Source organism: Morchella importuna (assembly GCF_003444635.1).
Source record: "Morchella importuna strain M04M26 chromosome Unknown Morimp01GS004, whole genome shotgun sequence".
In the NCBI taxonomy this organism is placed as follows: domain Eukaryota; kingdom Fungi; phylum Ascomycota; class Pezizomycetes; order Pezizales; family Morchellaceae; genus Morchella; species Morchella importuna.
The window spans coordinates 793330-805469 of NW_025763401.1; the positions used below are offsets into that span (position 1 = coordinate 793330).

The window sequence follows — 12140 nt, forward strand, 5'->3', positions numbered from 1 at the left end:
CCGACTGATCGGAGAGAGCCGACATTATGCAGCTTCGGCGACCGCTCCAGGTGTACAACGGCCCGAACCGATAAGCCATTGTTTCGAAACATCGCCGCTGCCCCGTTTGCTTTTGGTGATCATATGAAGATTGAAATACCGGAAAGAATACGCGGGTGCCAATTTCTTATTCTCAGTAGCTGAGTGTTCATAAGTAATTTCATATTGAGGAGATGTTGGAATATAGCCAAGAGAAGAAGTGTCTTAATTAAAAACAAAAAAACAGGCACTGAGAAAAGTTCCCCTTGGGATCTGGGCCAGCGATGATTTCCGAATCCTCTGTAGGCGGTCTCCAATGAGTCTTGACGGACATGATGCCTCCACGTAGCAACATCCAATTATACTGTCGGCATCACCTCGCTATCCCAACCCCCAAAATAAGAGACGATCGAGGATTACTTCACAGTTCGTATCTTCTAATATGATAGGTCCCGTAACACGATAGGTCAGTGAAAGTTTCCTGAGGACCCTGATCTGACCTGACCCTATTCTATTTCGTTAGACGAGAGCCTTGATGACCAATGGATCTAGGAGATCTCCTATTTTATGTCAGATTCTTGGAAATTACCATGGTGCCGGAGCTAAGTAGGGTCAATAGTGAGGTCCAATAAACTTACAGTGCGTCGTGCCCTCCAAAATAAAAAATTTCACTGCGAGCATAGAAAGATTTAACGGGATGTCTGCCTATTTTGTTTTTACAGTAAACCTTGCTTTTTCTAAACTTATTCCAATTGGAGCATATGCATGGATAAGTGATTTTTCTTTCGGAGAGCTTACGGGATTGATACCTTAAGGTTATACTATAGGACCGAACACTCAGAGAACGTCAATCATATCTAGGATACTACCAGATATATACCCAAGGGGTCAAAGATGTTTTCTACTGATGAAAATAAACCCCCTGGAACAAGAACGTCGATTCTGTCAGTAGCACTAGCTGGGGACCGCTCAGTAGCAAGTAGGCGATGTTTGAATAGAATCGAAGCACATACTATAGCTGCATGTATCTTCAGGAAATGATTACACTTTAAGGGTTATCATTTATATTCAATAGTATTGCAGCGATATCAAATGCGTTGCGATAAGTACTACTACGCTCTTCCAATGTTAGTCAGACCATTACAGTGACAGTTATGGATAGGCTCCTCCGACCTGCGCATCGAGTGATAACTCATGAAGATCCCGCACGGCGACCTAAGCACTCAACGGGCCTAATTGGAACATCGCAAGTTGATACTAAAACACAAGGACATCGCGCGATCGACCGGGAGCAATACATGAGCTGGGACCGATAAGCTCCCCGAGACATTGCGGTAAATCCCGCAAAAGACTAGCCACGTTCCACCCACCGAGCCTTATCAATACCGGGATTTTCCCAACATTTTATGCACGGCATGTGTGTGATCATGGCTTGGGCTCAGTGACATGGCAAGTCAAAACGGCGATGTATGTGTAAAGTGCACTGCATGTACATACGCTACCATAGGTTATGTATATATCTATTCTGGCTATGTAACTCCATCAGCAATATCTGCAACATCAACAACCTTTGTTAACTCTTTGCCCCAGCACAATGACCTCATCTACCTTTGCAGATTGTACAGCAGAACAGATGCTGTCTCATTACTGATGATGCCGCGCAAGCCAGCTGCAACACGGTGACTCTGCAGTGCCCATTCCCAGCCATAAGCCCGCCATCCGAGCTCTCGGAACCAGCCCCACAAATGATATAGCAGGCGTTCCCGAAGGACTTCGCACACCGCAATGACTGTCCGAGGGGAGTTAGGTAGGGTTGACTGAAGGGGTGCACTCGAGGTATATATGTGGGAGCAGTCATGAAATTTTGATTCACCACATTCGCGGAGCCTCTTGGACTCGCCAGGCACTCACTTAGAGTATGTAGTTTATCCTGGATGCGCGTGCGTACATACATGGATGATGAAGGATGTGAGTACCTCGTAGATCATCCCCAACGTCTGTGCACGTGTTCGGGAAAAGGATCGCCAGGTGTGAGATTGGCGGAGGTGCATGTAGGTACATCTCACCCCTGATTTGCGGGCTTCTGGGCGCGTCTGATTCTACTTACTATATGTAGATGACTAGCAAACCAATTCACCACACATGGCATACGATAGTTATCGAGAAGACTCGAACTGGATTGTGTCCTCCGGGGTACTCTAGACAAGTGCGTGCTGGTCTGTTTTGATCCTTCACTCGCTTTTACTGGCATAACATGCCTACTCTAATATAATACTCTGGGGCAGGGCATTGTTTTGAGTATGTTCCTACATCTCCAGGAACATGGAAATAAGGTTCCAAAATCAAGCCCCTTGGCGTTGACAGAAATCGCCCAGTTGGATTTCAAATACGATCGCCAAGACGGAATCCTAGGACAAACGATAACCATAGAGCCTGTCTGATGTCTAACTTTCGATATGATGATGTATGTAGCGCACATACGAGTACAGCATAACCAGGCCAGTACTGGTTGGCCACCGCCATTCACAAGCATCGGGTGTGTTCCAGACTCTTTTAAAAAATTTCTGCTTGCACATAGGTACTTCTGCAGTGTAAACAAGTACACCACCCCATGAAGTCAAAGGCTTGCCATGGGTTCAGTAGTAATTCAAAGCCCACGAAGGTGAAGAAGGGCATAGGCTATATATGTATGATAGGGGCAATATCGCCCCTCATATCTGAAATCGCTGTCTTGGTCAACGGCCAAACTTCCAATCAATCTATCAAATCCAAGGGTAGATTTGTAATTGTTGCACATATTGTTGCACATACGTACTGCTTCTCGTCACCACTGCAGGCATCCCCCCCTTGGGGGTGGGAAATCGAAAGCCACAATGTAATCAACTCTATCTGGTGGCCTACCAAACAGCGCATAGCCTCTGATGTGCGGGTAATAAAGTACCAGATACCCCAAAATTCCGGGCTGGCCCCTAATGCCGGGTATCATGAGATCTATTACAACAAACTCCAGGTCATCTTCCGATATATCGAAAAACACACCGGCTGTAATACACACCCGTGAGAAAGAGTGGGGTTTGAACTCGAGTGTACTTTCCGCGTTACTCGGCGGCTTTACACCAGGCTCTGAACTACCCGGAGTCGATATCCGCACCAAGTTCTACATCGAGTGAACGATTCCGATTCAGATGTCTGTCGGCTCCTGGATTTTGATTTTGGCTCTATTGTTTGTTCAGTGGCCGACCGTCATAGCACAGGGAGATGGATCCAATCTGGCTGATGATCGAAGGCCTGCGTTATACACCGGAGACTTCGGGAACTGTATGGAGAACTCCACCATCACAATATCCCGCTTCGATGCCGCTTACTATGCCGATAATATGACTGTTCTTTTCCACATCGATGGAAAGACCTCCTTGGTCAATGATAACCTGATGAGTAAGTATATACATGTATATATAGAAATTTTAAGGTTTTCTCCACGGGCCTAAGCTAACCTTAATGCTTACAATATATTAGTTTATCTGACCGTGGATGCATGTTCGTGGCTATAATAATCCTCAAGTACTATGGTATATGTACTGATCAACAGGGCGATAATACATCTAGATGGAGAAAGCCGATTTAGTATATTATTCAACCCGTGCAATGCAAACCTCCCCTCACTTTGTCCGGCTAGATCGGGTGTAAATATAACAGCGGCACACATAATCCCAGTATCTCAAGCTGATGTTTCTGAGATTCCAGGTTCATAATCTAATGTTTATAATATATATCATTAATAGATAGATTTTCTAACTTATTTTTATTAGCCATTGCTTTTGCCATACCAGACTTTGAGGGACGGGCAGATTTACGGATATTTTCAAATTCCACAAACCGCCAGGTTGCATGTGTAACTGCTATCATTACAAACGGAAAAACCTTCTCGCATCCAAAGATAATTTCATCCGTATTAGGAGGTTTTGCCTTTATCGTTTTCATTTCGTCGTTTGTCGCAGCTTGCAGCACATTTGTCACCGGCGATGGAATTATCGGCTCACGATCACTCTATGCTCACTCCCTTTCTGTATATATGGTATTTTCATGTTTCCATTCCATATTCTTCACTGGAGCGTTGTCGATCGATTTTCCCAGTGTCCTCATTTCCTTCTGGTCGAACTTTGCTTGGTCTGCTGGCTTGATCAAGGCCGAGTCTATGCAGGACTCGCTGGACCGAATCACCAGAAAATCTGCTCCCTCCATAGATGCGATGGACCCGAGCGGGCAGGCTCTAGATCTCGAAAGAGAACTATATTCGCTCTCGAAACGGCATTTCCAGTTTGGGGTGCATCAGAAAGAGGGACTCCCGGTTCCTGGAGGTTACTTAGGCTTTCCCGCGACTCTTGCGCAGTTAGATATAACCGCTACCAATGCGTTCATGACAGCATTTCTCTGGTTTCTAGTCCTCCTTGTGAGTCTGGTTGTCGTCGTCGTCGGTTTGAAATTGATACTGGGCGCATGTACTGCCGCTGGGTTGGGGAAAGATCGAGTAAAAGTATTTCGAGACAACTGGTTAGCTTTTCTCAAATCAATTTTGTGTAGAACGGTTTGGATTCTCATTCTTTTTTTCTTTCTTTTAACCTCTCTACGAGTTGTATGGTATGATGTAAAAAAGGATAGATACTTACGCTCTTCTAGGTGCTCATTGCTTTCTTCCCCATGATGCTGCTTGCAACTTTTCAGTTTACATTGAAGGTGCCTGGGCCCCAAGCGATTGCCGCAATTGTATTCATGACCATACTCATTGGGGTATCTGCGGGTATAGCGCATGCATATGTTAACATCTTGCGTGGGGGAAGACTCAAAAGCGAAAGGGAAAGTCGAGTGATATCTCTTGAACGTAAGTTTGGCTTCGTGCCGTGGTGTAAGATCTCGCGCCAAGGCAGTAACGCCGCTGATCAAAAGCCATCCCCGACCCTCATACCTTGGTGGAAGCTGTCAATTGAAAAAAACCAAGAACGTGATATCCATGACGAGGAAACGCTCGTTCATCAGTTCGGGTGGCTATCTGCCCGGTTCCGAAGGCGCAGATGGTGGTTCTTCGGACCGTGGTTCCTTTACGAGTTCATCAGAGCATTGTTCTATGGCGGGGGTCAAAGCAATCCACGGGCACAGATTCTCGGGCTACTGGCCCTAGAGATCATTGCCCTCGGTGTTTCAGCTTCTGCGAGCCCCTTCCAGAGTGTGAGGTTAGTAAAGGGATCCGATTATTACATCACAGTTACCATATATCGCTAACTACTTGTTATCATTCAGATTAAACGCATTAATATATGTTTTCGGTATCATGAAGATTTCAACCTTAGCAATAATCGCCGCCTTGATGCTTAATACCGGTACAAATGTAAGCATTCAATATTTTACCACTTGCCAAATAGGGTAATGGACAAGCAAATCTGACATGGTGATCATAGAGGATCGTCGTAACGGTACTTGGGATTGTCATCATTGTGTTCCAAGGGGTCACAGTGTTGGCGGTGATCATCTTTGGCGCAGTCAATGTTTACACTACGTATTTTGTGCTTGCCCCTCTAGAATCCAGGATCAAACCCGAATCTTGCATACCGGTCAGGGAAAAGTACCTCAAACACATCCAAACAAGATCTGTCGACATCGATCCACCGCCTAAGGTCGAGACTGAGCCTGTTGTGCCCTCATTTTCCGTCACAGATGTGCGAAGATATCCCAAAATTGACGATGAATATGATGACCAAAGAGGACCCCTGTTTTCAGGATCTTCGCAAAGAGCCACTATGTCTGACGATCCAACGGCTCCGAGGGCAAACGCCCCTTCAGGAGTAAGATTGCCTCGCCGAACCTGGTCACCGAGTCAAAGCTGGACCAATGAAGGCATGTCCTCAATTCCCCATCTGGCCAGTTCACGAACCGATTGGCCTATCCTCAATCCACCACCAGCCTCTATAAATAATAGTTTTCGTAAAGAGACCCCACTCGGACAAGCACAAAACTTGCAGTCGTTAGAAACCGATGTACATACCTTCCCACAAAAATTCTAGTTTTTTTCCTTTTTTTTTCCTTTACGGCAGAATATTGGCACGCTTACTCATTTTATTGTACTCTTTTTCAGTTGAGTAACCACAAATACAATGTTTGGTGGTAACGACTGATATCTGATGTCTTTCCTTTGTGGTGTATATAATAGTAATAATTTATATATTTATATATATATACTGGTTGGGGGCGCTCTTGCGTAAATAGAAATCACAACAACAGTAATTTATGTTGATCAGATGTCGGCAGCCTAACCGCAGTAGATCATTTCCTTTTTGTGGTGTTGAGTTCTTTTTTCTGGAAAAGCAACATTACCCGAACGTTTGAGTACTTCGTCACCTTTGACGGTCTGTGCGGTTCTGACAGCGGTCAACGACAGGATGGTTTTCGTTCAACACGGACCTTTCTCGGAGGTGTGAGATAGTCTAAGGAGAGTAAGTAGCTTCCCCACTGGGGTGGCACGGCTCCTAGTCTAGAGAGAGAGGAGCCCTGCAGCACTTTATGTACCGTCCTGGTCCCAATGTCCCAGTGTTCCAATCATCAACTTGCAATCGCTTTAGGCTTTTATCCTATCCTATTCTGTGAATCATCCGATATCGAGATGTATCTTAAATTATGATTCCGAGTGATCGACCACATTAGATCCTTTGGGAATGGAGAGACAGGCTTTGGGTGGATGGATGGATGGAAGAACGATAGATTGGGAGGAGTGGAGGAGTGCTGGAGGAGGAGGATTGATAGGGTAGTTGGGATGTAGTTCTAGCCGATGCGTAAGCCCAGGGAAAGGGCCTGCCTGCCATGTGAGCTCATCGGTCAAAAACAAATAACAGCAGGCAGCTATGATACCCTAAATGTATGTACCTAAATGTACCTACACGGCTTCCCCAGCCGTTTTCTCCCTTGCGTGTTGTGTCCCAGGTCTCCTCGCTTTTCTCCGCTCTTCACTTTCACATCCCACCGTCCCACGCACGGAGGCCCTGAGAAAGAAGAGAAAAAGAAAGAAAAAGTACTTGCGCCATGAAACTCACCAACTGTGCAAGCGAGCCGGTTAAATTCAGGTGTTATTCCTGTAAAAAGGGCGATGATTGCCACCCTTTCTCGGGGAAGTCACCACGCTTCAACGCTTAATTACATCGTGAAGCGGCCAGCTGGTACAATCTGATACAGCGGCGATCAAAGATTATTAAATAAACCGCGGTAACTTCGCCATCTTAGCTTTTCGCCCCTTTTCAAAAGCCGTTTAGTAGCCTCCTCCCTCAATTAACACACACCTAACACTCTACACGCACACACATACATACACTCACACACCTAGGGCCTTGTCAGTTCAGTCTAATATGTTGGCTGTCAATTGATACCAGGAGTGGTGGGGAGGGGTGGCCGATCATCTGTAACAATTGTTTATTTGTGGGTTGCATGTAGGGCGTGTAGTAGTAATAATTGTTTCCCAATCTTCTGTGCGTTCTCTTCTTCAACAATCCTTGGACGAACCCTTTCCTCTACGCGAGGTGCGTTACCGGAGAATTTAGGAAGGGGGAGGAGTACGTCTTTGACAGGTTGACAGCCGCCCGTTTCATATATGGAAAGGGCGTTAGTTGGACTGTTCGCGACACGACGGCCAAGCGCCTCTTCATGCGGGGACCAACGCGGTACGGTGATCTTGTACCAGGGCCCCTGATTGGTATCTTGATAAATTTCTCTGTTTGATTCACACTGGGCTGCATGATGTGGATGACGCTTCGGCACAGCTTGCGAGGGAATTCCGACTTGTGGAACGGTAAGATTTGCGGTCCCACCGGACAGGGTACGTTCATTTTCGGACCAGGATGCATGCTTGTTGTTGGTTCTTCCACCAGCGTTCCATGCAGATTCTTATAGAGGGTCATGATTCAGGTCACGAAATAGTAAGAATCCATGGGTGGATGGGATGGATGGATGGATGTGGTGGTGATGGTGATGGTTGATGAATAGGGTAAGTACCGCAGAAACTCGCCAACTTGATTATCTCCGTGCAGGGATTTCTTCATTGATGATTGGCTGAAAGGCAGAGATCAGCTTCAGATATTTCTTCTACAAGTTAGTTTTTGGTCAGATCCGCTAGCAAAGTTCGTGAGTTTTTGCGGTACTCTGAAGTTCCCAGCATGCGTATCCGTAATCTACTCGTGCGTCTTCGCCAAGGATTTTAACGTGACTGAGAGATCAAGGCATTTGACCAATTGAAACACCGAAATCCCTTTCTTCACCGAGTCAGGTGAAAATTCTTGGCGAAGACGCGCGAGTAGAGCACTTTAGGAGGGAGTCCCATCTCTAAGGGGAGATCTACCATATTATGCCAGATTCCCGTCGATAAATGACGCCGGCAAGACAGCGAAGGCACCCAATTATCGTTCGGATATGTGCAAATACCCCTCCGCCTTTACCCAAGATAGAACGCCGTGCCGACCCCATAAGTGCAGTCGATATAGGTCGCGAGGGGAAGTGAGGTGAAGGGAAGGAGGGAAGGAGGAGTCGAAGCATAGCATTAGGCATATGCGCTGCTCATGCTCGTGCTCGTGCAACACCACCAAGGGCCAAAATATCATCGCCGAATGGCAAGTGTGGACTGTGTGGTGAGCCTCTTCTCATCGGCCACCATTTTATCAGTGGGGGGTTTCCCTGATTTCGGGATCCACCATCTGTGATAGGCAACTCTCACCCGAGGATCCACCTAACTACCCGTCCATCCCTTGCAAATCATACAATCTTTTGAATAACTTCTGCTTTTTTCGATTCCCTTGTAGACTACCGCAGTAATAACTATTTTTCTCTTACCCTTTTTCGCGATGCCTCATATGTTTTTTTCCCCCAGAAGAAGAAATATACTGAGCAGAGCACGAGTGCCGTATCCAAACTCCCGTTTTTACAAACTCTACTCTAACCTCTTCCCCCCCCCCCCCCCCGGGTTACGTCACGTCCCTCCCCATCCTCCGTAGGTACATCTCCGTCCCCCCGTCTATCATCATCATAATCATCAACCCCCCCCCCCCCATCAAACTGTCGTTTCGTCTGATCAAGGGTTCTAAAACCCCACATACTCCCCTTATTTCAACGAGACTCACACATACATACACACATCACATACATCTATCTACACCTCGGTTCCCGGCAAGAACCCATATGGCATATCGTACGATTGAGATTGATTGATTACACTCACGGTTCACCGCTGAACAGAGTGCTCACCACTCACACCGAACACAACTGCCGCGCCAGCGCCATCTCGCTTAACGTACTTTGTAACAACCAAAATTGACCTCTCCCAGGCAAATAACAGTTGATGCGCGCTTAGGCGAAAATTGATGGTGGGCAGGTAGGGTTAGCTGGGTCTGATTCGCTTCCGGCCACGTTGCTGCAAACTGTGACGGGCCGTATGGTTGTAGATCAGCGGAGGGGGGCGTGGGCGTGTCGCAAAGCAGCATGATCGATACGGGCCTCTCAATCATGCTCACTCACTCACCCTCGCTCTCGCCCTCGCGCTGGTCTTAAGGCTTCATGAATCGTAAGGTTGGGAAAATCCATGGGCGCTGCTGCAAAGATGATCTATCATAAAGAGGCGGGCAGCTATGACGGATGATGATAGGGCATGTGTGCGTTGGAAACTCAATTGAGAGAGAAAAGAAGCAAAGCAGTCAAGCAGAGGGAAGGGTAAAAAAAAAAAAAAAAAGTGGAGTAAACTTGGAATCTGCAGGTTTACCTCTTCTCACCGCCGCTGCACATATCTTCCTACTCTCGGCCAGCGCAGCGGTGCTGTTTAGGTCACTTGACTGCCTTCTGGAAGCCAGATAGAAAAAAATAAATTGATGGGCCCTCTTTTTAATGCGGTAAATGGGAATATCGCACCGGCTGCGTTAGGTAGGAGGGTGGGTCGTATTTGGGTTAGGAGAAGGGAAAAATCCAACAAGCTACATCCTCTACCTAGGTACTCTTGACTTTTACCAACCTCCAACCCCTCCCCACGAATTGCGTTCCCGACCTGTGGGACAGCGTCGTCACATTTGGTCTGCATTTTTCCCTTTTTTTTCCTTTTTTCTGGCAGACGTTCGTCCCTCCCGGGCAGGCAGGCTTCTCTGGGAAAACGATCTGCGCGATGATTGTTTCGCCCCCATCTCACCCTTGGAATCGTGCGTGGATGATTATCGGGGAATCCCTGTAAATCAAGACACAATCCCGACCCTCTGTTTAGACGGTCAATCACGGTAAAATGCAGCACGATTGATTGGTGTAATCTACCACATTTGAAACACTGACGGCTCAAAAGCGGTAAGGTCGACGCCCTCCAGGGATCCGTTAAAGGCCCCTGACCACATCCCCTGCTGCTCATCATCGTCAGCAATGATCGTTCGCGCAGCAGGCAGCAGGCAGGCAGCGTCGCTCCCTCCCTTCCTTACCAGGTCCAGCCAATCAGAGTGCAGAGAACGGCGAAGCCCACTGCTCTTCCGCGCTATCAATGCTTGCTTGCACCTGTTCTTGCTGTTCTTTACTTTTTCTCTGCGGCTGGCTCGATTTGAGCGATCAGTCATGGTATGGTGCAACCGGTATGTACGAGCCCCAACTTCAACTCATCCAAAGTTGTGTTGCTGTAGGTAGGTAGATAGGGTGGAGCAGAGTTTGTCTTGCCTTGTGTTGAAGCTTTTGCCTACATACATACTGACGATGATTTCATTTCCACACGTAAAAAAAAAAAAAAAAATCCCCAAAAAGAAAAGAAAAAACTGACCGCCGGTACTTTGGGAATGAGGAGGGAGGGGGAATCGTGAAAGTCCGGATGGATGAGGGTGTACATGCCAACTAAGATCTACCCAGCGATAAAGTACAGACGGACAACGCTGCCTAACAATTGATCCCCTATACTCTAATCGAATATATAGCTATATGTATGCGCTGCGTCATGTCACAGCACCCGTCGCATATACCTATATTCGAGACGAAGGACGAAAGAGCATCTTAAGGAGAAGAGGAGGGGGGTGGTAATTCCTAATATCGTCCTGTTATGGCAGAAATATATATTACTGACGATCTTATGATGTTTGACACCATCCATCCAAGCGGTTGGTTTGAGGGTTCGAATATTGATAGTAACAGCAATAATGAGAATACAATAATAGCCACCACCTGCCCTGTGTATTTCAAGGGCAATGGAGATGTGTGTACCTATATGTATATACCGTACATACTTCAGCGCCGCCATGCTTCTGCGAGCATCTTGTGTACAGTACAGGGCCCTGCTGGAGAACGGAATCCCGAATTTTCCACACACCCTCTCCACATGGCGAGCAGAACAATTCAGGATGAAGAAAAAGAAAAGAAACAACAAAACCAAGAGCATGAAGGGGTCCAGGAAGGGCCCGTTTTGCCGAGACCCGCCTGTACTGGAAAGTGCTGTTTCGGGTTCAAAGGGTCGTCGTTTCCACCTACGTCAAGTCAAATATGTGCCATTCGACCACAACAATCCGTGCCTCATCTACCCCGGAGCCATAAACTGCCATCTCTGAGGCATTGATTACCTCTTCTATCGAGATCGTCCTTGGAAACCAGGCTGTTGGTGTAAAAGGCACCTGAAGCGGTGGGTAATATGGCGTAGGTGGGCGGATGATACTGCTACTCAGGTCTTCCTCTGCCCAGTGAGTTCCTCCCATAGCCATTTCTCATCCCATCTTTTGCACCCTGCCCCCATGCTTTTCCGGTGAATCTCAACCAGTAAAAGGATTGTGGCAATCACCGATGATTTCCCCACTTTGACTCCACCGGGGGCGACTCGCTCTTGTCTTTTGACGATAGTGAGCTGCTGCTGCTGCTGCTGCGTGAACTTGTTCCTTTGGTTTGTGACCTTGATGAATGAACTATGTACATGACTCTACTAGATTACCATTTCCATATTCTTACCCTTGATGCGAATGCTCCAAAGTACTACTACTCATAACCTTGTCTTTCCTCCTGACTGTCTCTCCCCCGCCATTAGGCCGTTACCCATGACCTTAGGTAGGTGTTGTATAAACGTTCATACCACTATTTCCTGTCACCCTTTTTTTTTT

At 46.9% G+C, this 12140-nt stretch overlaps 2 protein-coding genes across 2 annotated transcripts; one reads left to right on the forward strand and one right to left on the reverse strand.

Moving 5' to 3' along the window:
- Window positions 1-3203: 3203 nt before the first annotated feature.
- On the forward strand, window positions 3204-6074 carry LAJ45_02357 (uncharacterized protein; the record flags this gene model as incomplete). Its single annotated transcript, XM_046111948.1, has 7 exons — window positions 3204-3453; window positions 3535-3555; window positions 3625-3762; window positions 3828-4603; window positions 4696-5246; window positions 5314-5401; window positions 5472-6074. 7 exons carry the CDS (start codon window positions 3204-3206, stop codon window positions 6072-6074), a joined length of 2427 nt encoding a protein of 808 aa, XP_045974848.1.
- Window positions 6075-10334: 4260 nt separating this feature from the next.
- On the reverse strand, window positions 10335-10628 carry LAJ45_02358 (uncharacterized protein; the record flags this gene model as incomplete). Its single annotated transcript, XM_046111949.1, has 1 exon — window positions 10335-10628. One exon carries the CDS (start codon window positions 10626-10628, stop codon window positions 10335-10337), a length of 294 nt encoding a protein of 97 aa, XP_045974849.1.
- Between the last annotated feature and the right edge of the window lie 1512 nt (window positions 10629-12140).